We start from the raw sequence: 26,110 nt of genomic DNA on the forward strand, positions 1-26,110 counted from the left end.
CCTGTCGCAGCAGCGGCGCCGGGTGAGGCTCGGGGATGGACCTGCCGTGCCGGGCCTGGGCAGCAGCTCCCCCAGCACCCAGCAGCCATCTCGAGCACAGGATCAGGCCGCGAGGCCTTGGGCAAGCTGTTGGTGCCGATTACACCGGGAGGACTTCACGTGTGCCTGTCTCTGCCAGCACGGGCCACCACCGGCACTTTCCTGGCTCGGCAGGTCCGTAATTTGTGTTGATTTGTGTTACCTCGTCACCGCACCGAGTCCGTCCTAATTAACACCAGCAAACAACCTGGGAGACTTGTGCCCTCCGCAGCCCCATGCCAGCTCACCCGGTGCTGCTGCCAGGCTTGTGCTGAGCCCCCCCGGCAGCTCCCACCCCCCACCCTGCCCCTGGGCAGCCCCCCCAAAACCTGCATCTTCCCCCCGCGCATGGGGCAGCTCTCGGGAACGGCCCTCGGTGCCACTTTGTGGGCTGAGGCCCAGCCTGTCCCTGCCCTCCCCAAGGGGCTGGTGTTTGGGAATGGGGCTCCTGATGCTCTGTTAAACCCAGGGCAGCCACCGGCCCTTGGCCCCCTTCTCCCCGATCCGTGCACATCTTCTGCTCCAGCCCCAGCCAGCCCATGCACATCTGCCTCATGCACATCTGCCTCATGCACATCCCCTACTCCATGCACATCTGTTCTGTGCACATCCCCTACTCCATGCACATCTGCTCCATGCACATCTGCTCATGCACATCCATTCCATGCACATCCCCTACTCCGTGTATCTGTTCCAGGCGTCCCCCCTGCTCCGTGCACATCTGCTTTGTGCCCATCTGTGCTTCGTGCTCATCCCCTGCTCCGTGCACATCTGCTTCAGCCACATCTCTTGCTCCATGCACATCTGCTCCATGCACATCCCCTACTCCGTGCACATCTGCTCCGTGCAGGCGTGCAGTGCCCACCTCGGAGGGGAGCAGGAAGCTGTGGAGTTCACGCTCCACGCCAGCCACCGCTGCAGCCCCTGGGTGCACCCTGGTGTGACCCACCTGTGGCACTGCACCATGCGCCGCCACCAGCAAACAGCCCCCCCCCCCGCCGCGGGCACGGGCTGAGGGTGAAACACGCTTTTCAGGCAGAGGAACCTGCTGCTTCTGCCGCTGCTGCTGCCCGTAACCTTGAAAGCTGCTGCAGTTGTCGGTTTCCAACTTTATCTACTTTTTACTGTGGAATCAAAAAAGAGAAGTGAAACAAGACAGCGTGAAATAGCAGCGTGCGTGTACCCAGCGGAGCCTTGTCTGCCAGCAGAGATCCTCTTGGGGAGTGAATTGTTATGGGGGAAGAGGAACCGCTGCTAAAATTCATTTGCATGACTCTGAATAAGCATCCCCTGCTCTGAGGGACGTGCCCCGGGGACACTTTGGGGTTATTTCTTTCTTGGGGGGCACCTCACCAGCCCCAGCAGCAGCGAGGGGCTGTGCCATGGGGGTGCCGGGGTGAAGCCACCGGCAGCGCCGGGTCCCGAGCGGGGCCACGGCCGCCCCGGGCAGCGGCTCATTGCCCGGCTGAGGGCGGGGGGGGGCTGCTCTGAGCAGGACACGGGGGTTGCCCAGGCTCTGCACAGGGACGAGGCCGAAGCTCGCGGAAAGCTCATGTCAGGATCGACAGCAGGAGTATGTAAAATGTGTGGGTGAGACCGAAACTGGGGATAGACCTCGCAGATAAGGGGAAATGAAATTCAAGGGGATTTAGGGCTTTTTAAGCACTGGGCTGGGTCAGGAGGGGGGAAATCCAGTCTGATACAAGCACATGCAAAGCAGAGTGAGCACCGCGGAGCACTCTGGACCTCGGAAAGGGCCCAGAACTGCGGCTTAGGGCCCAGGGGAGGGATTTGGTTGTTATTATAGGAAAATCCTTTAAGCCACCAGCCCGCGGGGTGCTGGCAGTGAAAACACAAACGAGGGCCCAAGCGCAGACTCAAGGTAGGAGTGTTCTGGGGAGCACCTTGCTTGGGGGGGCAGCGCCTGGCTTGGGGGACAAAGCTTCACTTGGGGGGCAGCACCAGGTGACACTGGGCTCAGGGATTTATTGCTCATCCGTGGTGGTTTCCTGGTGCTGCTGGGCGTCACGTCCTGCTGGGAGCTCGAGCGAGAAAGATGGGTGCTGGTGAGAGCTGCAATGGCGGGCGCAGGGTGATGCCGGTGCCTGCCGGGCTTCTCCCAACCGCAGGCAACTTCATCACGGCGCGGAGCAGAGGTGGTGGGGAGGGGGTCGGTGTCCCCGCTGGGGTTTGGGCTGTGTCCTGGTGCTGGACCCCGTGCTTGGACACACCGGGGTGGTGCCGTGCCGGGGCAGGGGTGCAGTGGGATGGATGAGGCCGCTGCAGTGGGTGCTGGCCACGGCGAGAAGCTCCTGGTGTGTGGGTGTTGTGGGGGTTTATCTGGGGTTTTTCTCCGTGTGAGCTCAGTGCTGGGACCTTGTGGGATGGCAAAGCCAGGCAAAAGGGCTGGGGAGAGGCTGAGCTGGGCTGTGCCGTGGGGGAAGTCTGCGGGGACCCCCCCTGCCCTGGGAGAGGCAGAGAGCTGGGGAAAGGCCGGGGGATGCTCGGGGGCTGCTCCAGCATCTGCTCTGCTCCCGGCCCTGGGAAGTGGGAAATGGCTCCTGGAGGTGCTGGGGGCTGGCAGGGGCTGCTGGGGTGGCAATGTGAGCCGTGCCGTGCCATGCTGTGCCGTGCCGTGCCGGGGAGCCAGCGTGGGAGGCGTGGGCTGTGCCAGGAGCCAACAGGGAGCACGAGCCTCCGGTGGAAAACATGAAATAACAGAAAGCAATTAGTCCGGAGAGCGTGACTGATGGAGGAGGCCAGCCCCAGCAGCAAGGGGAGGGGGAGCGGTGATTTAATTAACGCCATGGTCTGAGCTGGCGCGTGGGGCTGGCTGAAGTGGGGGGATTTGGGTGTCTCCCTGGTGTCCTGGGGGACAGGAGAGGGCTGGCAGCGCTGGCAGGGGAGCGGCAGCTTGTGCTGGAACCAGGGCTGAGCAAGGGGAAAAGGGGAGAGATGGGGATAAACGCCCATTGCCCTGCTCCGGGATGCTCCAGCTCCATGGTGAGAAGCAGAGACAACCCCCCGCTGGCAGTGCCCCCCCCTGCCCTGGCAGTGCCTCTCACAGGGACGGGTGCCCAGGGGCCAGCGCGTCTCCCGGGAGCTGGTGTTGCTCCAGCTCGTCCCTTCCAGCAGCCGACGGGGCAGCGGCTTCAGCCAAGGCCCTGGTTTGTGGCTGTCTCTGCCCAAAACGCCCCTGTGCTCCTGCTCTGTCCCCATCCCTGTCCCCATCCCTGTCCTCGCCACTGTGGGACTGTGGTGGCCACAAGCCCATCCCCAGGCTGGTCCCTTTGCACATCAGCATTAGCCAAACAGTCACGGGTCCGAGAGCATCCAATGCCACAGGGACCCCACAGAGCCCCCACGATGCCATGGGCACCCCACGATGCCATGGGGACCCCACGATTCCAATGGGGACCCCATGATTCCGGTGGGGACCCTGTGATGCCATGGTGACCCCACAGTTCCATGGGGACCGCACAATTTCATGGGGACCCCACGATTCCAATGGGGACCCCACGATGCCATGGGGACCGCACAATTCCATGGGAACCCCACGATTCCAATGGGGACCCTGTGCTGCCATGGGGACCAGGCGATGCTGCGGGGACACTGTGCCAGGACACCTGACAGGGAGCAGCATGAGGAGTTGGAGGAACATCTGGGGTGCTTTGAAGGGGCTGGGAAGGGCGAGAGGGTCTCAGAGACACTTTGATTGTCCCCAAGAAATGCCACGCGGGTCTCACCTGCGCCCACTGACCGCCCGGGGCCACGCTCCTGCCAGGAGAGGGGACTGGAGGGAGAACCCCTGGGAAGCCGCACGGCCGGACCCTGCTCCCACCAATCCCAAACCCGCCAGCTCGCCCCTTCGCAGCTCATGTCAGGTTTTTCCTCGGAAAGCAGAGAATGAAGCAGAAGTAAAACGGTGACACGCTTTACGCTGTTCCTGATTTATTTTGCGTCTTACTTATTGAATCTTATTCCCCGGTTTCACGGTTATTGTGGATTTTTATTAAAGGGGATAAACAGGTCTGGGATTTGGGGTTGTCATAGGAACTGTTTCGGTGCCGCAGCCTCGCTGCCAGCCTCATTCCCCCCCCCCCTCCCCTCCAGGTTTCTGGTGTAGGGAGGGCTCTCGCCAGCACAGCAGAGATTTCGCAGCCCCCCTCAGGCACAGCCCCAGTGACAGTCGCCCCACGGCACCGGGGGACCCCACCGGGCCCCCCCAGGGTGTTCGGGGAGGAGGTGGGCTACCAGGCACTGCCTGGCCGTGCCCATGCTGCAGCCTGGCCCTGCAGCCACGGGGAAGTGAATTGGGACCCCCCCCAAGCTGCGATCCAGGGCTTTAAGCTGAGGAGAGGTGGAGGTGCTTGGAAGATGTTGCTCGTCTGTGTGGATTCTCTGGTGTCTAATAGGAGGTTGTGCCATTGCAGCTATTGCTACTGGAAACCTTTCTGCCTGGCCTGGAATCATTTTCATTAAATCCCTGGAGCTGAGGGGGTGTTGGGCAGATGGGGGGGTGCCCTCTGCCCGTTCCCCATCTCTTCTATTGCAGGCAGAGGGGGCAGGCGATTAAAGTGTCAAACATGTTTCAAAGGAAATCCTTTGCGCCCAACACTCCTTTGGCCTGTGCATTCCTTCACCACAGGGTATCGTGGAGGCCAAGACTCTGGCAATGATTAAAGAGGGATTTCCAGGACCGTGGGATGAACGGGAACATCCAGTGCTTAAGAAAGACTCACTTTGTGCTTTCGGTGTTTGCTCACGGACAATCACCCTCCAGCGCCAGCACGGGGAGGGCGGATCCAGCTGCAGTGCTTGGTCCTGCCAGAATCCAAGAGAGGGTCCCGGGGGGGGGCAGGGGGGTGTCCTGCCTGCCCTGGGGGTGCTCAGGGCTCCTCATGTTGGATCCGCTGGTGGTGGCATATCGGAGTGGTCCTGGTTCCCCCGACATCCACACATGCATCGTGCCCACACCGACGCATGGGGATGCTCTGGTGGGTTTTATCCAGGGAAAAGAGCCGGGGGCTGCTGCTCGGGATGGGGAAACCCTTTGCGGTGCTCCCCTTGCTGAGGGGAGCACGAGGTGTCCCCATCAGCCAGGACACTGTGGGGTCCCCAGGCCTCCCCGCTCCTCCCGGCACGGAGTGACCTTAAAGCCCGACAGCGCTTGGCAGCGGCCCCGGCACTGGCAGCGCCCCGAGCCCGGCACAAGTGCCCCTCTGAGGAGAAGTGCAGGGAAAGGAAAAAATATTTAGAGAGGCAGGAGAAGGGGGAAAGCAGGCGCTGCGGGAGGGAGCCATGGAGCGGGCTGAAAGCGCGCTCTCAGCGGGCTTTTGTTCACCCCGGACGTGCCCAACGGTGCTGCCAGCACGGAGGGGCTGTGCCGGCGCCGGTGGCGAGCCCGGTGCTCCGGCAGCTTGCCCGGTGCCTCGGCCCAGCGACGCGCCCATCAGCAGGATGCGGCCCCTGCAGAGCCTTGGGCTGGGAGCTCCGTCGCCCCGGCTGGGCTCCCCTCACGCTGCCAGCCGGGGGGTGAGAACCGTGGTGGGATCAACAGCGCACTCGCTAAAATAATCACTTCTGATAGATCCATTTCTTCCGTGAGGTTCGGGCTTAATTTTATAATGGTATCGGTAACTATGGCAACATGTAAAAATAATGTATCCTTGAGCCTGGCAAATTCTCTGTAACCAGCTCCCGTCTCCAGGAGCCGAGGGAGGCCACGGCCGGGTGGGCAGCAGCAGCCCCCTGCCTGCAGCGCTGCCTGCGCCCGGGTTAGCGTTTGGGTTAGGCTTCACGCCACGACTAATTAGCAGTGTTAACCGCTTATGCCGTGGGATGATGATTTCGTTTGCTAATCCTCGGGGCCTGGCAGAGCTGGCGGTGGCTAATTGGGTGGATATCATTAATGCTGGCGGTCAGGAGCTGCTGTCAAAGGGCTGCAGCATCCCTCGTGCATGGCGCGGGGCAGATGCTTTGCTGTCGGCTCTCCGGGTTCCCTCCTGGCACCCGAGACTGGCAGCACCACCGGGCCAGCAGCCCCCTTCGCACCCACAGCCCCATCCCAGGGCTGTCATTACTGCACATGTGTGCACACACACGCAAACACACGTGTGCACAGGCATGTGCGCACACAAACACACACACTCACATGCAGAACGGGCTTCCCCTGTGCGTGCACCCCCCTCCCGCAGCAGATATCAGCTGGTGCTGATGTGCGGCTCGGCTCAGATGTCTCTGGCCACCGCTGCTGGTAGAGAATCCCAGGCAATATTTTCTAAAGCTGTTAGACATCGCACAGACCCTCTAAATCCCTGATCCCCCTCCACAGCTCCCGCAGGTCGAGCTCCGGGGCAGGACAGCAGCAGTTTGCAGCTCTGATTTGCAGCTCCTGATCAGAGTCAGGCCAGACCCTTGGGACCGACGCAGTCACCAGGAGCGAGGTGGATCTTGCAGAGCTGGAATTAATCCTCCTGCTTTTTGTTGACCTTCAGCTTCAAAAAAAACCAAAACCAAAAAACCAACCGACAAAACAACACAAACCCCTTGCAGAAGCATTCTCCTGGAGCTCTCAGCAGCAGGACCAGCATGGCCCCAGCCCCGCGGCACTGGGAGTGCTGGGTCCCACTGTGGATGTCCCTGGTCTCAATGGGGTGAAAGCAACAGCCCCAAGCTCCGGCACACGGTCCCCGAACTGCGAGGCTGCTGCGGGGACAGTGTGGGGACAGCCACCACCGGGACAGCCCGGTGTCAGGGCTGGGGATGGTGCTGGTGGTGCTGGGGACTGGCTGAGGCAGCAGCATCCCCCCTCCAGGGCTGGGTCAGGCCGTTTCAGGGGGGTGCATCCCCCCTGCATCCCAACCGCCGTGCAATTGCTCTTTCCGCCGCGATCCATCAGATACGGCACTTTTGCAGATAACCTCAGGAACAGCCCTCGCTGCCAGCCACGCCGTTATCTCAGCACCCTCGTTACTAACACTCGGTACAGGGTGACGTGGGGTTGTACCAGCTCCACCGCACCCCATGTGCCCCCCCAGCCCTCCGCTGGGGCATCTCCCCGGCTCCAGAGCTGCGAGTGCCTGGCCCAAGGTCCAACAGCACAAATCCCCCGCCCAAGCCTGGGTTTAGAGTCCCGCAACCATCCCGCTGCCTCCAGCGAGAGCTCTGACGAGCAGGAAGCGATGGGCTGAGATAGCTTAAGATGATCAATCCCCCCACGTTAGCATTTTTATTTTCATCTGCAGCTGCCGCAGGACTTTATCAGGCAGCCCAGGCTGCAACGAGTTACAGCAGCCGTGCCTGGGAGCGCGCGGAGCATTATCTGCTATTGCAGCGTTGGATGCGCTTTCATGATAACAATTTGCAATCAACAAAGAACTTTGAGAGGATGCAGAAAAAAAAAAAAGGCAGAAGAAAACTGAGATGATATCGCTCCTCCCTCGGCCAGGCTCCTCACCCCACCACGGTCCTAAGTGGTACCGCCAAGGGGAGACCAAGGTCTTCTCTAGCATCGCTCCAGGGGGCTGTAGGCTCAAAGGCACCTGCAGTCCCCACAGCCTGCACCCCATCCACCCACCCGCAGCACCCCAGGAGCCCTCAGCCTCCCGGCTGTCCCGCACAGTCCCCAGGATGGGCATGGCACTGCCAGCTCCTGAGTTAAGAGTGGGGAGCAGCCAGAGGAGGATGGGCTGCATCCCATGTGGGGAACCACCAGTAGCTCTGGCAGGGACTTGGCCCGTTGGGGAGATCCACGGCTGCAGGGGCTTGAGAGGGTGAAGTGAATTTGTCTGGTGTCAGCGTGACAAGGCCTCCCGTTAGCCCCCGTACATAGATTTGGCCCTGGGCTGGGGGGAGCTGCCTGTGCATCGTGGGGATGGGGGTACCGGCACCGGCACCACGTCCCCGTGGGCCAGCGCGGAGCATCCCCCTCCAGCGTGGGGATGGAGACTTCGGCTCAAACAACTCCCAGGAGCCCGTCACTGATTAACACCCAGCCCTGAAACAGCCCCTGCACGGCTGGAGCTCCCTGCCTGCCCCTGCCTGCCCCTGCCTGCCCTCCCTGCTGCTCTCTCCTCCGCAGCACCGCTGCTCCCAGGGCTGAGCATCCCCTCCATGCCCACCCCGGGGTGGGAAGGGTCCCAGGGCAGGCACTGCTTGGTTGCCACCACGGCACCAGGGCTGGAGCCCACGAGAGGGGGGGTGAGCCCCAACCATGCCCCCAGCCAGCGCCGATACCCCCCACAGCCCCCAAACTTTGCAATGGCTGGCGTGAGGGGTGCAGGACTGGGGGCACCCTGTGCCCCCCAGTGAGCTGCCCTGGGTGGGAGCTGCCTCGTGCCCCTGTCCCCGTCCCTGTGCTGTGGACCCCGGGGGGCTGCAGCGTGGGACTGCTCGGGCTTTGCTCACCCGCTGCACCCACAGCAAATCCTCCTCCAGAGCAAAGGGCAGGATCCTGCCCGCGAACAAAGGTCACCGCAGCTCTCGGAAGGCTTCCAGCAGCCAACCGGGCAGGTCCGTCCTTCTGCGCCCCCCCGCCACCGGCTTTTCCCAGCCTGTCAGCATTTTCACCCCAAACCTCCCCCCATGCCTCTGCCCATCGCCTCCAGGTCAGCCAGGGCCGCTTCCAGGCCAGGCACAGGATATAAACCACCTTTCCTGCTTTGACACAGCCAGGAGGAATTCCCCCAGTTGGAGCGTGCAGGGCTGCGTTAAGGACGCCCGGGCGAGTTGCCCGGTTGGCAGCACCCCGTGGGGTGCCGCTGCCGAGCGGGAGCAGCCCGGGAGCGTTGCACAGCCCTGGGATGGGTGAGCCACGGTGCAAATACGGTCTCTGCGAAGGCCGCACGCTTCTCTTCTTGCTCGGCGGGCCGTGGTGGATGATCTGACACCGGCCAGGCTCCGCCAAAACCCATAAATGCCGTGGGGGCACTTGGAGCATCGCTCCCCCCCTCCTGGTGAAGGCCAGCGTGGGGCAGGCAGCACCAGCATCCCTTCCTCGTCCTCCCTGAAAGTGATTTTATGGACTGGAGGGGACCAGCTGATGCTGGCAGAGCTCTTGAGTGCCACTAAAATTCAGCGGGCTGCAATTAGGAGCCCGGCTCCCCAAGGAGGCTGCGGCGTGCGTGGGGGTGGCCTCCTCGGTAAAGCCCCCGCGCCGGGGGAGCGCTGCCTCCCCGCTCTCCCCCAGCACCATCTGCACCTCCACGGCCCGAGAGCTCAGCCGAGGACCTGAGATTTCTGAGATGGCTCAGCTCAGCCCTAAATAAAAGCTTGACCCAAGCAATTACAGGCAGTTCCCATGAGCCCCCCTAAAATGTCAGGGGCAAAGCCAGTGCACAGGCTGCTCACACAGCAGCCCCCACAGCCCAGCTCTGCCTTTCGTCCGGCAATTACGGCCTTAACGAAGCATCTGCAGCTCATTACCCACCCCCAGGGCCTCTCCCACATAAGGGGGTGGCTGGGTATCCCCCTTTCCAGCTGCAAGGTGTTACTGGAGGTGGGTGCTGCAGTGGAAGTGTGTGATGAGCAGACAGGTATGATACATCCTGGGGTCTTAAATGGGTGTTCACAGGGCTGGGGTGCTCCTGCTGCCTTTGTCCCTTCCCCAGCTCGTGGTCTGGCTCGGCCACCCCCGTGTGCTGCTCCTTGTGAACAGGCTGCTGGTCACTTCTCTCCATCCTCCTGTTAACATATTGCTTGGTGTAAGTTAACATCAGATAAATTAATTTAAGCTCCTTCTGTACTGGATGTCTTGGATTAAATTGGCATGGTACCTAATGAAGCTGAAGCTCCATTTGTTGTGCTAGAAGCCCTAAATATCAGCAGTGTAATTGGTGCTACCTACTTTAGAAGGCATTTGTGTGTTTTTCTCCCAGCTGAAGCCCTGTGAGGGCGCTGACTCTGAACCTGGAGGGGTGGTGGGGAGAGGTGTGAGGGCTGTAGGATGCATCCACCTGCCTCGTAGGCTGGAGGGGGTCTCAAAATTTGGCTTTGGAGCTGGAGGACAGATGGGGTGAGCATGCCCAGCCCTGTGCACGTGGTGCTTTGAGGCTATGTGGGCTCGCGTGCACCAGAGCAGACCTGGAGTGGGTGCTGGGGCCAGGCGCGGCTCTGATGTGGTCACACACCTCGTTTTGTGGTGGTGAGCTATGAAAGCGGCACCTCTTGGGGGCTGGGTTGTGTTTGGGGCTGGGCTAGGATACAACCAGCTGGCTCTGAGCTTCCCCAGGACAGGGCCACGTGATGTGTTGTTTGGGTTTATCGTGGAGGGCTCCCACGGGTGCTGGTGGCTCGTGGGTGCAGAACCATGCCCAAGCACTGCTGGGTGCTGGTTTTAGGGTGTTTTTCAGGCTGATGTCCAAAGTATTGATGTTTATCTTATGTTTATCCCTATGCTTTCCTTGCTGGTTTGGGTTTTGAGGCTGAACTGAGCCCACAAGCCCTCTGGGACAGCTGCTGTGTGTGATGTGACCGGTCCATCAGGCCCGAGGGAGCCTCCTCACTGTGCTGTGGCATGCTGGGCTGGGGACCCCGAGGGGGAAGGTGCTGGGCAGGGAAAGAACCGCTGTCACCTTCATCGTTAGTGAAATGTGGCTCATGAATAGGCCCAGGTTTGGTGCTGGAAGTGAAACCTCTCCCATCTCCATCACCTGTGAACCCCCTTCAGCAGAGCAAGCTGCTGCCATCCCCGTGGGCAATGGGTGCTGGGAGGGGATCAGACAGGCTGCTAATTCTGGGATGAAAGAGCAGTCTGGGCAAAACCAGTGCTGCAAGACTTTCAGCTGGGATCGCTCTGGTGAGGCTGTAATTGCCCTTGTTGGATGCTGCTGGGCTCAGACAAGAGGGTCACCTGGAGATGGGGTGCTGCTGCCCTGAACGGGGGTCCCTGCCTGGGGAAGGCTCCCCACCTCTGCCCGGGGAAGAAGCCACTTGTGCAGCTGGTCCTGCTGCCCATGTAGAGCTGCCCAGCTGAAAATGGGGAAGTGTAAAAGCACGTTGGGCTACTGCATCCTGCTGGGAGCAGGGGCAGCTCCAGCTGGAGCCTTTGCCCCTGGGAAGGGGACCAGAGCCCTGGCCTGGCCTCCCTCCAGTACCCAAACCTGCTGGGGTGGCTGAGCCTGGCCCAGAGCAGCTGGAGCACGTGCCTTCCCCAAAAGGGTGCTGGCAGCGTGAAGCAAGTTCCTCGCTGAGCCTCAAAGCTGTGAAAAACAACTTATTCTTGAAAAGCTCTCCCTAAATGCTGCTCTGGCCCCCTGTGTTGGCTACCGAACGGCTCCCAGAGCCGGGGAGCCCCAGGCTCCCCAGTCATCCCTGCGGGAGCCGTGGTTTTGAGCTGAAGCACGAGGATGCTGCGAGAGCAGGCGCTGCCCGCCGGCAGCACAGGGAGTCTGGCAGCGCTGCCCGCCCTGCCAAGCGGCGCAGCAGCCTCCTGCTCGCCGTGGGTGTTTGGTGCAGAAAGAAGCTACTAATGACGGTGTTGAGCCTCCCGAAATGCTGTGCTCTCGCTCTCGCTCGGTCTTGGGCATGAGAAGGAGCGGGGTGCTCCTCTCCCCAGGGTCGTTGCCAGCCCATGGGGCAGGGGCTGCTCTCCTGGGGCGGATCCTCCAAACCCGCCGCGTTTGCGCGGGGCCCTGCGATGCTGAGGAGAAGGGCTGTGGGCAGGGGGGAGGCAGCTGAGCCTGCCCATATGCTTCTTAATGGGGAGCAATAGCAGCTCTTCCCGGGAAGCTCACGCTGCACCATCTGCTCTGCCGTGGTACCTTCTCTTGCAGAGCTTTTTTAAGCTCTAACTTTCCTTCCCAAGCGCTCTGCGGCGGCTGCTTGCGTACGGGCTGTCTCCGCTTTGTAATCGCCTTGAAACAGGTTGTCTGAACCTTCAACGCCGAGCAGGAGAACAGCCCAGACAGGCTGAAGTCAGCCAGGCCTCCAGGAACTGTGCTTTCATTTAAAAATAACCAGGAAAGCGGCTGTGAATGGCGGCAGTGTGTCCCCAGAACCTTCCCTCTCGCTGGGCACCTGCTCGCCCCGGAGGGTGCCTGCTCCCGGGCTCGGGGCTGGGTGGGATGCACAAACCACTCCTAATCCCACATCCCGTCCCCGGTGCAGAGCGATTATTTATTTCCATGCCACGCTGCATGTGCAAAAGGCCAAAGGCCAAACCTGATGGCTCCTTGGGGTCCCTGCGGCTTGCCCTCGCCCTCGCCAGCTGTGCGAAGGGGAAATAAAAACAACTGCTGCACTGGGCTCCCCAGGAGCAGGGCTGGCCACAAATTATTTTAAAGTACGAGTAGAACTTGAGTGCAGGCTCCAGCAGTGGCCTCGGGGGAGCTCCCGGAGGGAGGTGCAGTGCAGATGCCTGGGGAGGTTGGCCCCCCGGTTCCCAGCAGCAAATTGAGCTAAAATAAGACTGGATGCAACACATGGGTGTAGCTGGGGCCGAGGGGGAGGCTGGCGGGGACGGGAACGCGCGCAGGCTGACGCCGTGCGCAGATTGATGGTGCCAAATCACTTCAGATATCTTTGCTGTTTGTTTGTGCGAAGCTCTAAATAAAGCTGACAGCCCCAGCGGCTGCCTGGGGAGGGAGGAGGGAGCCGGCAGCCGGTCCCCCGGCACAGCACAGCACCCGGTACTGGCCTTGGGGCCTGGCCCGGTGTGGGAGAGCGGCTGGGTGGGATCCGTGCTGCCGGGGATGCTGTGGCGTGGGTGCTGGGTGTGCTGGGAGCCCCGGTCTGCAGAGCGGCTGCCCCGTCCCTGGGTGGGCAGAGGGGGTGCAGGGTGGTTTGGGGAGCTGCTGGCATCTCCCCTGGCTGCAGGTGACTGTGCCTGTGCCGGGCACAGGGGGAACAAGCCGGTCCCTGTCCTGGCCTTGCTGAGGTGCCCACGGGTGGGGGGAGAAGCTGCAGCAGGCACAGGCAGCGGAGGACATGTCCTTGTGCCTCCCTGTGTCCTTGTGCATCCCCTGGGAAGGACTTTGTGTCCGGGGGAAGCAGGGCAGGGCAGGAACACGTGTCCCATGGGTGCTCACGTCCAGGCACCCTCCTTCTCCTCCTCCACACCCTCCTTCAGCCCCTCGCAGCTGCCTCATCCTCAGGCTCTCGCCTCTCCCTGCCGTGGGCTCCTGCTAAGCTGATCCTGCTGACGGGACATCGTGGGGGTGTCCCCATGCTCCCAGGGGGTGTCTCCAGCACCCCTTGTCGAGAGGGGTGCAGGCATCTCCTCTCCCTCCCTCCAACTGTCTGTGCTGCACCAGGGTCACCTCCTTGCCCTGGTCCTCGTGGACTGAGCTGGCCTGGCCACATGGCACCTCCAAAATGCTGCTCGTGCCTCTGCCGCTGGCCCCGCGGGGTCCCTCGGGTGGCACAATGCACCCTGCGTGTTCAGGACCCCCAAGGCTGTGTGCTCCCCCCTGGCACCCCAATTCCAACACAGGGGTGCTGGGCTGCATGTTGTGACCCTGGGGTGGGCATGGGGGGACCCCAGCCACCCTCCTCACAGCCCTGGGCGAGCACTGTGGCTACTGTGCCGCTGGCCCCGCGGGGTCCCTCGGGTGGCACAATGTGCCCTGCATGTTCAGGACCCCCAAGGCTGTGTGCCCCCCCCCCCAGCACCCCAGTTCCAGTGCAGGGGTGCTGGGCTATGTGTTAGCCTGTGGGGGGCTGGGGGATGGACCCCAGCCACCCTCTTCCCAGCTGTGGGCAAGCACTGTGGCTACCAAACCTTCTCCTTCCTCTGCCCCAGCTGCTTCTTCCGCTGTGTCCTGGGCACCCCAGAACCGGCGCGGGGGGATGTCCCTCAGCCCACCTTAAAGCAGGGGGACACCGGGGTGACCTTACAAAAGCAAGTTTGCTCCAGACCGGGGTGGGGGGGTGCTGGCTTCCCCCTCCCCCCTCCCCCCCCTCGCCAGCAAAGCGGCCTTAAACCGGAGGTGTGGGGGGGGTCTCCGAGCCGGGGCCGGCCCCATCCCGCCCCGGTACCACGGCAACGGCGGCGGGGAGGAGGCGGGGAGGCAGGCGCGGCTCCGCTCCGCTCCGCACCGGGGCATGCGCCCGCCCGGGGCCCCGCCGCGGCGGCCCCGTCAGCGCCCGGTGGCGGCGGCGGAGCCCGGGGCGCGGCCGGGTCAGGGCCCACGGGGGGTGGCCCCGCGTGTGTGCTGGGAGGGGTGTGTGTGTGCGCGTGTGTGTCCTCCCCCCTTCTCCCCGCAGCCCGGGGGAGGCGGGAGCCCGGCCCTCCTTCCTCATTTTGGGGCTGAGAAAAGCGATTTCCTTCTCCAGCTGCAATTCTGCTTCTTTTTTTTTTTTTTTTTACAACAACAACAAAAAAAAATTAATTAAAGCAGCAAAGCGCAAACCGGAGCCGCGCTCTGAAGCCACTCTAATCTCTGCTTCCCAGAAACAACCGAGGATGGAGCCGCTTCCCCGCGGCCCCGGGCTGCTGACCTGCCTGGTGCTGCTCTCCCTGCGCGGCTGCCCAGGTAAGCCACGCTCCCCCCCGGCTCTTTTCTGCTTTGGCTTTTTTTTTTTTTTCTTGTTTCCCCCCCTTTTCCCTTCCATCCTCTCCTCCCTGCCGCCCCTCCGCCGCACACCCCCCGTACGTGCCATGATGCCGCCTCGCCACGCACGTTGGCTTTGACCTTTCGGCGAGATGACCTAGAGCGCGGCGAAGGCCGGGGCGAGCAGGGCGGGGGGGGCTCCTGGCTCCTCCGAAAGCAAACTTCAAGGCAGACATGCCCCTTCCCAGCAAGACGAGGAAATCAGGCAGGGACGTGAAGAGGCATGTTGTTTCCACCCATTTGCTACCACCCCCTGCCAGCTATGTGAGAGGCAAATCTCTGCAAGCAGCCCAAATTCCCGCTCGGAGGCTGCCCGGAGATGGGAAAGATGGCAGAGCGGGCAAGGGGGGGGCTCTGCCCGTCTTCTCTGCCAGGAACTCGTTTTTCTTGCTACCCCCCTGCCCTTCCCCTGCCGCTGTGCAGCTCTACCAGCTCTACCCAACTGTTGAGCACCGGAGCGGTGGGTTTGCACCATCCTCCCAGGCACCTTGCACCATCCAGCCCGGCCCTGGGTCACTCGGGCTCCTGTTCCCAGCCCCCCCCCCCAGCCCTCCCCGGGGCTTGTGGCTCCTCCAGTCCCTTCGAAAAGCCGGGGGATGCAGCACGACAAGGGACGATCAGAGCGTGCGCCGCTCCCCGGCCGGTTCCCTTCCCTCGCTAGCAGTGGGAAGTTTCTCGCCCCACCAGGAACGAAGCCCTGTGGTGGCTGCTGCTTTCAAGGATATTTCCTTTCTAGGATGTTCCATTTCGGTGCCGTTCGTCTCGGGTGATATTGCTAAAGAATCGCTCTCCTGCCTGCGCCTCCGGGGAGGGACGGGGCTTCTTTGTGCAAACCTCCTGGGGCGACAGCGATGCATGTTCAGGAGCATCTTGCTGCTGAGCTTTTTGCCTGGTCTGTCCAAATTTCACACCTTCCAGCTGGATCCTACTCCAAATAGCCCAGCCCGGGCTCCCACACAGGTGAAACATCGTCCCGTGTCGGGGGAAACCGCGCTCTTCAGGCCCATTGGAAATACTCGCCATCGGAGCTTTACTTGGGCGGAGAGTTGAGCTCAAACTTGAGCAGAAAGCAAATGCTTTCAGCACAACGCTCCTTGCTTTCAGTTGCCTCATCACAACTGAGAAGTGTTGGCCCCAAGCTGAAAACTCCCGGTTGCTGAAAGCCAAGAAGGCTTTGGCGGCAAGCGCAGCTTCTCAGTGAACCGCTGCGATTTCCTGCCCCGAAAGAATGGCTCAAGCAAAGCTCTTGAGTTTAATTAAACGTGGCCTTGGAGTAAGAACCCCATTTTTCCAAGCCAGCCATAGGAAAAGGTCCATCCTGGGGCAGAACGCTCTGGGATGCGAGGTGGTTTGCGTCCCTGATTTCAGGTGCAAGCATGCAGATTTTATTTTATTTTCCCCCGTACGCGGTGAATCCTCCTGGGCCACAGCTCAAACTAAGCCTAAACTCTAGAAGAGCTGGCCCAGGCTGCCGGTGGGCGGCTGCTCCGACAGCGCTTCTGCCGAAGCAGAGGGGAAAAGGGAAGCTCCTGCAGGAGATCTTCTGTAGGGCAAAGAGGAGCGAGGTGCTGGGAAGGCCCGTTGCAAAATCTGTGCCATGCAGAACCCTCTCGCCAGAGCTGCGCTTCCCAGAGCCTCCTCTAAAGAGGAAATCTGTTTGGTTGTGGGGCTTTCGAGCTGAATTTCTGCTAATGCTGTAGGAGGGACGCTCGCAAATGGTGGCTGCGTGTGATCCGAGGCTTCCTCTGATGTCATGGATGTAAAATACAGCCTTTACTATAACCCTCCCCGCGCCGCTCTGGGATGTGCACGGCTCTCGGCAGCTACCCCCGAGGCTTCTCTTCCCCTGAACTGCAGATTCCAGGCCCTTTTTATAGGCAGCACCTGTTAGTTTCCCCGCTGCAGGTGAAATTCCAGCAGGATTATTTTGGGGTTTCTCCTGCCCTTCGGCCCATTCCTTCAGGAGTGACCGGGGGGGGCTCCGGATGCCAGTGACCAGCTGCACGTTGTTTCTGGAGCATGCAGCCCTCCCCTCGCCATCCCAGAGCTCCTTACCCGGCTCCTTCAGAAGAAAAAAAATCTATTTTTATCAGGAAGCATCCAAGCAGCCTCTCCTGAATTAAACCCCAGCCTCTTGCAATCTGTTCGGTATCAAATACTTCAAAAGGTGGAATACAGGGGGGAAAAAAATGTGTCACCGAGATGGAAAACTTGCACCGCAGCGGGAGATCTGGGGATTATTTTGCTCTCAATTTAAATTGAATAACAGGAGGGAGGCTCTGCCAGACCAGGCGCAGCACGACGCCTGTGCTCGTGCCTCTTCTCAGGGCTGGGAGTGCTCTGGGGCTGCGTTGCGAGGGTGCTGCCACCTTCACGGGAACTGTCGGGTGGTGATTTTCAGGGCTCTAAAACCCTGTGCTAATTCTGGAGCGTAGGATAGAGCAGATCACAGGGTCAGAGCACCTGCGCTCCCCTTGATCTTGGCGGCGAAAGGATTCTGCTCCGTCTCTAGGTGGTTTGAAATCGAAGTCTAAGAGAATTTTGTCATCGGGCCGCACGGTGAATGTGCAGGTGGGAAGCGGGTTTGCACCGAACCGGTGCTTGCGGTGAGAAATTGTGGTGTGTCCCGTGCGCCTGCAGCACCCAGAGCCTGGGCACGAGCACGGCGTGAGCGTGCGGGGCTCGCACATGCTGCTGGCGAATGCCTGCTGGGAGGGGGCTCGACCGCCCTCCCGGCCCCACCACCCCTCGGGGCGAGCACCCAGAAAGGGGAAGGACGACCCTAACCTCCTGCTGGGTGCAAGGAGAAGCTGCATTCAAGGGGAAGGGAGGAAAGGAGCTTCAGTGGAAACTTTGCATTTTCTAACTTGCATATTCTGGGGTTTTCTGTCAACTTCCCCTTTGTGTTTTCCCATCATGGGGGGGGGGCAGGGGCATGGCTCTGCACGCTGCTGCCGGGGTTTGAAGGTGTTTCTGAGCACGCGGTGGGTGGGGTTGGCACTGGCATGGGGACTCTTGGGTGCAGGGCAGGCGGCTGGAGACGTCGGGTGACCCCACGGGGACACGTGGAGGTGGCAGCGGGTCTCGTTAGGGCGGCGTGGTGTTGGCGTGGCAAATCGGGGTGAGGCTCAGGTGTTCTGGATCTCCTGCGAAGCCTGAACGGGGTGATCTGAGGGAGCACCGGCCGAGCAGAGCTGTGTGTGAAAGTCTTTAAAGTAGTGGGGTGGCTCGCAGCAGAACACATGGAAAAATACCCAAAAAGCCACATTTTAGTCCTATCTGAGTGGCTCCCCAGAGCCACGCAGCGTTTTCTGCAGTGACCAAGAGGCTGAGAGCTGCCAGTGAAACCTCCTGGCAGGCGACAGCGCAAAGCCCTTTGTTCCCCGGCTGCTCTCGGGGAGCAGCAGCACAGAAAAGCCCCTCACGGCCACGGCCCCGCTGCGGCAGCACCTCCAGGAGCCCGTCACTGGCCAACAGCACGTGTCCTGCCTGCAAATCCCTCGGCGCAGGGAGCAGGCAGCGTGCTCGCACGCCGCTGCCCGGCGAGGAGGTGATGTGGGCTGGGCGGTGTGAGATGCATGCAGCCCGGCAGCGAACCCCAGGCTCTCGGGGGCGGCCCCGCTGCCTGCAAAGATAAATCTTGTGACCCCAGGAAGGCAGGAGCCTTGTGCCGAGGGGCTACAGCCCCTGCCACGCACCAGGCATGGCTGCACCCCGTTAAACCCCCCAGTTTAACTGCCCGGTGCTTTTGCAGATGTTGCTCTGAGGCCCCATCACTGCAACCAAGAAACGTGCTGGGGGGTTGAGCAATGCCTGTGTCACTTGCCCCAACCACGCTTTGGCGTTGGGGTCAGCTCCGGGACCCCAAAGCAGCCGCTCCCCCCATCTCTCCCCCCTCCAGCACGGTGCGTGCCTCGTGGGGAGGTGGACAGATGGCGAGAGGGAGGATGAGGAGGAAGCACTTGGCTCGCTGCAGGCTGGGCTGGGCTCGGCTGCGCGGGCCAGTGCTGGCCCCTCCGAGCAGGGCAGCTCCCCTCAGTGCAGGGGACCCTCAAGGGGCCACAGAAATCCTTTTTTCCACAGGATTGCAGAGGGGAGCAGCGAGTGATGGGTTCACCACGGAGCACAGAGCCCTGTGGCAGGGAGGGGGCCTGGCTCCTGGCCCCCCATGGCCCTCGCTGCGTTGCGATGCCACCCGCTAACGGGTAGTGAGGCAACACGGGCTTCGTTTACCCAACTTAGTGGAGCAAGTAATTAGCACCACGGCCACCCTGGGCATGGGAAGGGGCCGGGGGGGTCTGTGCCCAGAGCAGCCTGGTGCGTGTCCCCGCCCCGTGTCACGTCCCTGTGTGGGTGCTTGGTGAGAGGTGGATGGTGAGAGGTGGGTGATGCTCGTGTGCTTTCAAACTTCCTCTCTGCGTTTCTCAACCGCTTCTTGCGAAAGGTCTGGGGGCAGCTGGCGATGGAGAAGCTCGGGAGATGCCGCGGCAGCAGAGCTGGCGGTGTGTGCCCTGTGTCAGCGCCACGTGCTGCCTGTGGGGTGCACCCCCCCCCCCCCGAGGGCAGGGGCTCTGTGCGGGGGCTGCTCCCCCCGATTTGGGTCACCTGAGAAACACGGGCTCACCTCAGAGAAGCCCAGGGCGCTGCTGCTCAGACACGGGACTTAGGCTCAGCCTGAACGACGTGTTTGGACGGGACACAAACCAGGTTTCTGTCCTTCCGTGCTTGTCTTAGGGGACAAACTTGTTTTGGTGTGAGATGCTGGTGCCACATTAGCCTTGGCGTGGCTTCCGAGGGAAACGCCGAGGGCTGAAGGTTTTGGCTGCGAGCATCAGCCAGTGCCGGGGGGGCAGCGGAGTGACGCCCTGGGCAAAAAGCCTTTAACCTGGGGAGTCGAGAAACTGCTCCTGGTGAGATCTCCATCGAGATCGAGTAATTGTGCAGAGAGTGAGAATGTCTGGAGTACATCAAACACCGCTGGAAGCCAGAAGGGATTAACAGTTGCCCAAAACCCTCTGTGGGAGCCGGCCGTGGCCGAGGGGAGGGATTGGAGCAGCTCATCCTGCAGTGGGGCCTCCTGGGAGCGTCCAGCTGAGGATTTCGTCCCATCCGGGGGTACCAAGGGCAGGAGTCGCTGCTCTGGGTTTTTCTGGCGTGAGAGATGTGGGGTGCAGCTGCAGCCCCCCCAGCCAACAAGGCTGAAGAGCCGGCTGTGCCGCCGTAGCTCCCTGCCCAAACACGGCAGTCTCTGCGTGAGCACGACACCAGGTCTGCGTGTCGCTCGCCAGCTCCGGGACCGCCGCGGTGAGCAGCGCCCGGCCCCTGTATCAGCGGGCGGATTTAAGTGATTCTCCTGCATTGCTTTAAAATGTTCCTCTAAGCAGTGACCTGTATTGAAATCTCATTCAATTCAGTCGCAATAACTATATCGGCACGGCAAGCAGGGCCAAAATGAACCCCTCGAGGAGCCGTGGAGGCTACGGGGTGGCTCGCTCTGCCGCCGCCAGCTGGTTTTTGGGGAGCGGGGAGCAGCGTCGCTGATTCCCGCGGGGCTGAGCTGCCTGGCTCCTGGGGATTTTGTTATCCACAGGGAGAGCGGAGCCCCTGCGGTTTTCCTGCAGACTTCAGGAGTCTCTCCCTGCCTGACCGTGGATGTGGGAAGGCGCGTTGGCACCCGTGGGTGTGTAGATGGGGTGGGGGGGTTACTGGGGATGGCGGTTCTTCTGTTTGCGCGGTCGGCTGGGTTCGGAGTGTGGCTGCTGAGCTGCTTGGAAGGGGACGGCTCTCCTCTGTCGGCGAGGAGCAGGAATGGCGTCTGCCTGCCTGGCACCGGCTAATGGCTGTGCCCCGCTGGAACGAGTCAGGGCTTGGATTCGGTGTAGAAATGGGACAGATCGAGTACAGAAAACATGATATCGCATCCACGAGGGGAGCTTGCTTTTGTGGAGCGCCTTGGATTTGGTGCCCTTGGTTCCTCCCGCCTGGCAAAGCCAAGTGGCCCCGGGAGGAGGCAGCGCAGCGTGCCGGCAGGCGCGGGCAGCTGGGATTTGCTCCGTGGTTTGGCTGGACGGGGCACGACGTGGGGTGTTCTAGCAAAGCTGCGGCTCAGACCTGCGAGCAGAGGAGGGCTGTGCCCGCTGCTGTAACTGCAGGGTCCCCGATGCTGGCACAGCACTATCGCCCCTGTCCCTGCTGACCAGAGCTGTGTGCTCAGGTGGGGAACCTGGCCGGGTGTGCGGTGCCACGTGAGATTCAGTCCGGGTTGGTTTTTCTTTTTCCCCCAGGTGTGGGTGCCCAGATGGGTCAGGGCTTTGAGCTGCAGCAGCCCCAGACCAGGCTGTTGGTGACAGCGGGGGACACACTCAACCTGAACTGCACCACGTCTGGAGATGTTCTCATTGGTGGTATGAAGTGGCTGAAGGTCTGGGGCAGCAGGAACGAGACCGTTTATGGGCAGACGGGCTCCTTCCCCCGCGTGACAAGGGTCGTGAGTGGGTCCGACACAGATTTCAGCATCCGCATCAGCGATGTTCGCCCCGAGGATGCCGGCACCTATTACTGTGTGAAGTTCATCAAATCGGTGGTTGGTGAGGAGGAGTTTCGGCGTGGAAAGGGCACGGAGGTGTCTGTGCACGGTGAGTGGGGCTCCCTGAGCAGCTCCCGGTGGGAACCGGCCCTGCTGGGTGCAGCCCCTGGCACAGCCCAGCCCGGTGGGCTCTGCTTGGGGCGAGCAGGGATGGGGAAGGGGCTCGGGGGCCAGTCCCAGGAGAGGGTCCTGTGGGCCATCATCCCCGGGCACATCCGTGCCCCCATGGCAGACCCCGCTCCCTGCAGCCCTGGGGCTGGGCAGGGGTGGCAGAGCCCGGTCTAAGGCCCCACGCTTCTCCCCGCAGCCTTACCCACCCCCCCGGTCGTGTCCGGGCCCAACCACAGAGCGGGGCCGGGGCAATCGGTGTCTTTCACCTGCACGGCCGGAGGGTTCTTCCCCAGAGAGATCAGCGTGAAATGGCTCAAGGACGACGTCCCGATCTCGGCTCAGCAGCCCCAGATCACCCCTGGGTGGACAAAATCCTCCTACAACATGTCCAGCAACGTGACGATGACGCTGCAGGAGGACGACGTCCGCGCGCAGCTCGTTTGCGAGGTGCAGCACTCCACGCTGCCGGCCCCGCTGAGGGGGAGCTACCGGCTCAGCAGGACCCTGCGAGGTGAGGGCTGCGGGGGGACCCGCGCGCGGGGTGTCCTGCTCCCACGGGGCTGGGGGTCCTGGGGCGGGGACGGGGCACCCTGCGGGTGGCGGAGCTGGGGGATGTCAGGCACCAGGAGCTGCTTCTCTTCCCAGTTTCCCCCCGTGTCCGCGTGGTCCGTGACCCGCCGAGCCCCGTTGAGGTGAACAAGACCTTGAACTTCACCTGCCACGTGGAGGGGTTTTACCCGGGAGATGTGGCTGTCACCTGGCTGGAGAACGGGACAGAGATAAAGGTGGAGAACGTCTCCCAGCTGAGGGAGAACCCTCGGGGCTTGTTTGAGCTGAGGAGCCTGGTGGAGGTCCAAGCGACGGAGGAGAAGAACGGGTCCGTGTTCACCTGCCGAGTGGTGCACGACGCCCAGCAGCCCCTCGACAGGACGGTCACCCTGTGGATCGCTGCCCTGACCAGGGAGGGACAGAGAGACCAGGCCCAGATGGAGAACGGTGCGTGAGAGCCGCTGGGACGCGGTCCCCGCCGGGGAGGCTGTAAGATGTCAACCCCTGAGAAAGCTCAAAGTCCCACCAGAATCTGGTTCGAGGACACAAAATCTCCGTGCTGGGGGGGCTGGGGGAGTGATGCGGGCAGGTACCGAGCTGCCCTCGCTGCTTCGTGCGTCACCAGGCCAACCCCAGCTGTAAGGCTGCGGGGACTCGGTCGGGAGCAGCGTTTTTAGGCCCGTGGTGACCTTTTTCATTCACGTTTCAGGCAATTTGCTCCTCATCTACATCGTGGTGGGGGTGGTCTGCACTGTGCTGGCACTGCTGGTGGCTGCAATTCTTTACCTCATCCGGACAAAGCAGAGCAAGGGTAAGGAAACCAAGTGCCGGCAGGGAAGCAGCTGCTCCCAACGCCCTTTTCCCTCTCTCTTGAGGGTTCACGTCTGAGTTGCTGCAGCTCCTGCCCAAAGGAGAGGTCGGAGCAGAGCTGAGCGGGCCGTTTGCAGGCTGCAGGGAAAACTCTGCCTGGTTGCTGCTGTGTGTTGGTGCCTGCCAAGGAGCAGAGTCAAACCTGCTTCTTATTGCTTGTACCTAAAATGTCTGACACCCCCCTGCACCTCCTGCCCTCTCCCAGGAACAGTCCTGCAGTAAATGGAGTGAAACTCCAGAAAACTGCAGGCACTTGCCTCTGGGAAAAGATGTGTATCTGCGCTTGCAGCAGTCTCTGCGTGTGGGCTCACGTGCCCGGGGAAGCGGTGGTGGGGGGGGGGTGTTACGTTGTTTCCTGAGCTATTTATTCCCTAAACTCTTTCTCTTCCGGCAGGTAAAAGCTCACCCTCTGCCAGGTAAGTGTGGATCTCCCCTAGACACCGAGTCACCCGCGGGCACTCTGCGCTGGGCACTTCCAGCCTGCAAACGGGCTCCCCTGGGATCAGGATGGCCCTGGATCCCCAAAATCTTTTTCTGAAAGGGAAGGCAGGAGCGCAGGCTCTGCCCATCTCCCCATCCGTGGTTCTGCCCCCCATGGTGATCCCACGCCCAAATATTTGGCTTTTGGTGAGGCTGAACAAGCGGGTGGGAGCCGGGTCTCCAGCCTGCAGAGATGGGGCTGGACCAGTGCGTGAACAGGTGCTCACGGGTGAGGACTCATCCTGCTGGGTGCTGCTGCGAGGACCTCGTGTTGCATCTGAACCCCCCCGGCTGCTCCATCGCTGGGGAAGAGGCAACAGGGCACTCTGTGATTTCTTTTGTTCCCCCTTTCAGGTTACATGAGCCGGAGAAGAGCAGCGAGGCCACTACCCAGGTGTGTCACTCAGCCCTGCTGGCGGGAGGCAGGAGTGGAGGGTGGTGGTTCCTGCAGGAAACATCTCCATGTCTCCAGTGGAGGGTGGTGGTTCCCCCGTGAAACATCTCAGTGTCTCCACGCTGTGGCTGGAGAGGGAAGAGAAGCTGCCCCAGGGATGGGGTAACCACTTCCCAGCATCTTTGCTGCCTTCGCCCTCTCTCCTCCTCCTCCTCCTCCTCCTCCTCCCAGGAAAGTCTGGGTTTGTGCTGCCTGGAGAACCAGCTGTGCGATAGCCAGCCAGGCTATTTGTGGAGTTATTTTGCATTTGGTGACGCAGTTACGAGCAGAGTCGTGATCAGCAGCAATCTGTCTGTCCTACCCAGCCTCTGCCAGCTCCCCCATGGGCATCGCTGGGCGGGTTGGCCCCTGCCCATCCCTACCAGGACTTGGGGGGGAGGTCGGGGCAGCTGTGGTGGTGGCTCTTGGATTGTGGTGGTGGCTCTGCAGCAGTGGCTGGTGATTTGAAGACGTAGGACGGGGTAAAGCGTCGCTGTGGGCTCATAAGCAGAGACCGAGCTGTCCCAGCAGGATTGACTTCAGCGGTGGGGCTTTGGGTGGGCACGGGGGGGGCTCTTCGCTCGTCCTCCCAGAGGAGGAACTCGTGGTGTCTCGCGCAGGAATCCGACCCCAACAACCTGACCTACGCGGACCTGAACTTCGACAGAGAGAGGAAAACCATCCGCCGGATGGTGGAGATGAGCCAACAGTCGGAGTACGCCTGTATCCAGAGCAACCAGACACCCACCGGCGACGACAACCTCACCTACGCCGACCTGGACATGGTTCACCTCAGCAAAGCGCCCAGGCGACCGGCCCCGCACCCCGAGGAGGCCGGCTCCGAGTATGCCAGCGTCCAGATCCCGAGGAAGTGAGCAGGGCTGGAGCGGCTGCCGGGACACCCCCCCCCACCCCACGTCACGGGGAACCACCCTGCTCCTCCCCAGGAGGATTTTCTTGGAAGCACAGAGCGTGATGTGAAGATGCGCTGCGGTACCCGCGTTTTGGGATGGCAACGGAGCCTGCGATACTGTGGGGGTCAGCTCCCATCTGCAGAGACCTGATTTTTTTGTGGGGGGCGGTGGCTTGGTCTCGGGGCTGCCAGCTCCATCTTTTTGGGATCCCCGCCCCTGCAGCCACGGGGGCCGCAAGCGGGTGACACCAGCGGAGCAGCAGCTCCTCGGGAAGCTCCGGCCAGGCTGAGGGGATGAGGACGGTGCCCCCACACCAGCTCCCACGGGGATGCCACTGCCTGGCCAGGCTTGCGCGGCTTCCCGCAGCCCCCCCTTGACCCCGCAGGGACCGGCTGGGGTCCCCACGCTGCCTTTTGGGGCTCTCTGCTGCCAGCACCTGGAAAACAAACTCTGGCTTTAAAGGAAGGACCTGAGCGTCCGCCTCTCTCTTCCCAAGTGTCCCTTCTGCGGGACCCCGCTCTCGCACCAAGGCCGGCGAGCTGAGCCCCCCTGCTGCAGGCTTTCCCCCCGCCGTCCTGCTGCCCAGGGAGCTCCAGGTAGGGCTCCCTGGCACCGAGCATCTTCATCCTCCTCCTCATCTTCCTCTGCACAGCCTTGCCCTGCACCGGGACCCACCAGCGCTGCCCCAGGCTTGTACAAAGCGTGCGGCTCCACGGCGGCCGGGCTGCGGGTGCCTGCGCCAGCCTGGCCCTCCCCGGGAGCTCCCCGCAGGTACCGTGTAACATGTTTTGACTGTTTGACATGTTAACTGTTAATTTTTAGAGCTAAAACCCAATGTTTCGTGTTGTACGTGGGTGTACTGCTGTGTACTTAACACTAGAATAAGATGTGCAAAATTAAGAGGCCTCAGTAAAGACCCTTAAACCCCGTAGAGTTTAAAAGAGACTTATACGACCACCCCACACCCCCCCCAGCTCTGCCCTGGGGGGCCAGGCAGGCTCCCCCCAGCCCACCCGTGGGGACAAGTGTCTTCCATGTGCCCCCTCCCCGGGCCAGCACCCAGCGTTGGCTCCCGCAGCACCCGGGTGGCCTTGCAGCAGCGGGCAGGTCCCCCACGGCTGCTGGTGGGGGGCCGGGGGCGGGGGGGGGGTGTCTGGTGATGCTTTGAGAACGATGTGACTGCTTGTACAGACTTCTTTTTTTTCTTTTTGCTTGCAAGATATTTTTATAATAAAAGTGAAAAGTCCTGTGCTGCTCCTGCACATAAGCGTGTCCCCGTGCTCAGGGTGGTCACCTTGCCACCTGCACTGGGGTGGGGTGGGGGGGTCCTGTATGTCCTGTAGCGAGGAGGGGGGGGCCTCATCCTGCACAGCCCTGTGATGTGCAACAGAGAGGAGGAGGAGGAGGAGGACGGCAGCAGCAGGGGGTTGAGGCTGGGATGGGGGCTGTGGTGCTGGTCCCCCTGGGCAGCAGGAGGGTGAGGACAGACCAGGCTCTTGAGGTGCCCCCCCTTCCCTGGGGGCTGAGCTGGAGCCGG

At 61.8% G+C, this 26,110-nt stretch overlaps 1 protein-coding gene across 5 annotated transcripts; it reads left to right on the plus strand.

Moving 5' to 3' along the window:
• The first annotated feature begins 14 nt into the window (after window positions 1-14).
• On the plus strand, window positions 15-25,834 carry LOC141931468 (tyrosine-protein phosphatase non-receptor type substrate 1-like). Of its 5 annotated transcripts, none has more exons than XM_074843645.1 (9): window positions 15-213; window positions 20,915-21,034; window positions 21,137-21,265; window positions 21,524-21,838; window positions 21,973-22,323; window positions 22,586-22,687; window positions 23,141-23,162; window positions 23,581-23,620; window positions 24,280-25,834. In XM_074843645.1, exons 1-9 carry the CDS (start codon window positions 36-38, stop codon window positions 24,532-24,534), a joined length of 1,512 nt encoding a protein of 503 aa, XP_074699746.1. In that variant the 5' UTR covers window positions 15-35; the 3' UTR covers window positions 24,535-25,834. The 5 variants fall into 5 exon arrangements, with proteins under 5 accessions (XP_074699746.1, XP_074699745.1, XP_074699750.1 ...); XM_074843648.1 differs by lacking the exon at window positions 15-213 and adding exons at window positions 1,955-1,960; window positions 14,471-14,552 and having other exon boundaries at window positions 20,915-21,265; XM_074843647.1 differs by lacking the exon at window positions 15-213 and adding exons at window positions 14,179-14,197; window positions 14,471-14,552 and having other exon boundaries at window positions 20,915-21,265.
• Window positions 25,835-26,110: the final 276 nt, after the last annotated feature.

The sequence above is a fragment of the Strix aluco genome, chromosome 17 (genome assembly GCF_031877795.1).
Source record: "Strix aluco isolate bStrAlu1 chromosome 17, bStrAlu1.hap1, whole genome shotgun sequence".
NCBI lineage: Eukaryota > Metazoa > Chordata > Aves > Strigiformes > Strigidae > Strix > Strix aluco.

Bases quoted from the DNA above. Each gene is read 5' to 3' on its own strand.
- LOC141931468 (XM_074843644.1), top strand. From the start codon at position 36: ATGGACCTGCCGTGCCGGGCCTGGGCAGCAGCTCCCCCAGCACCCAGC. The intron at 22,324-22,585 runs GTGCGTGAGAGC...TTCACGTTTCAG, and splicing joins CCAGGCCCAGATGGAGAACG to GCAATTTGCTCCTCATCTAC. The intron at 23,163-23,580 runs GTAAGTGTGGAT...TCCCCCTTTCAG, and splicing joins AAAAGCTCACCCTCTGCCAG to GTTACATGAGCCGGAGAAGA.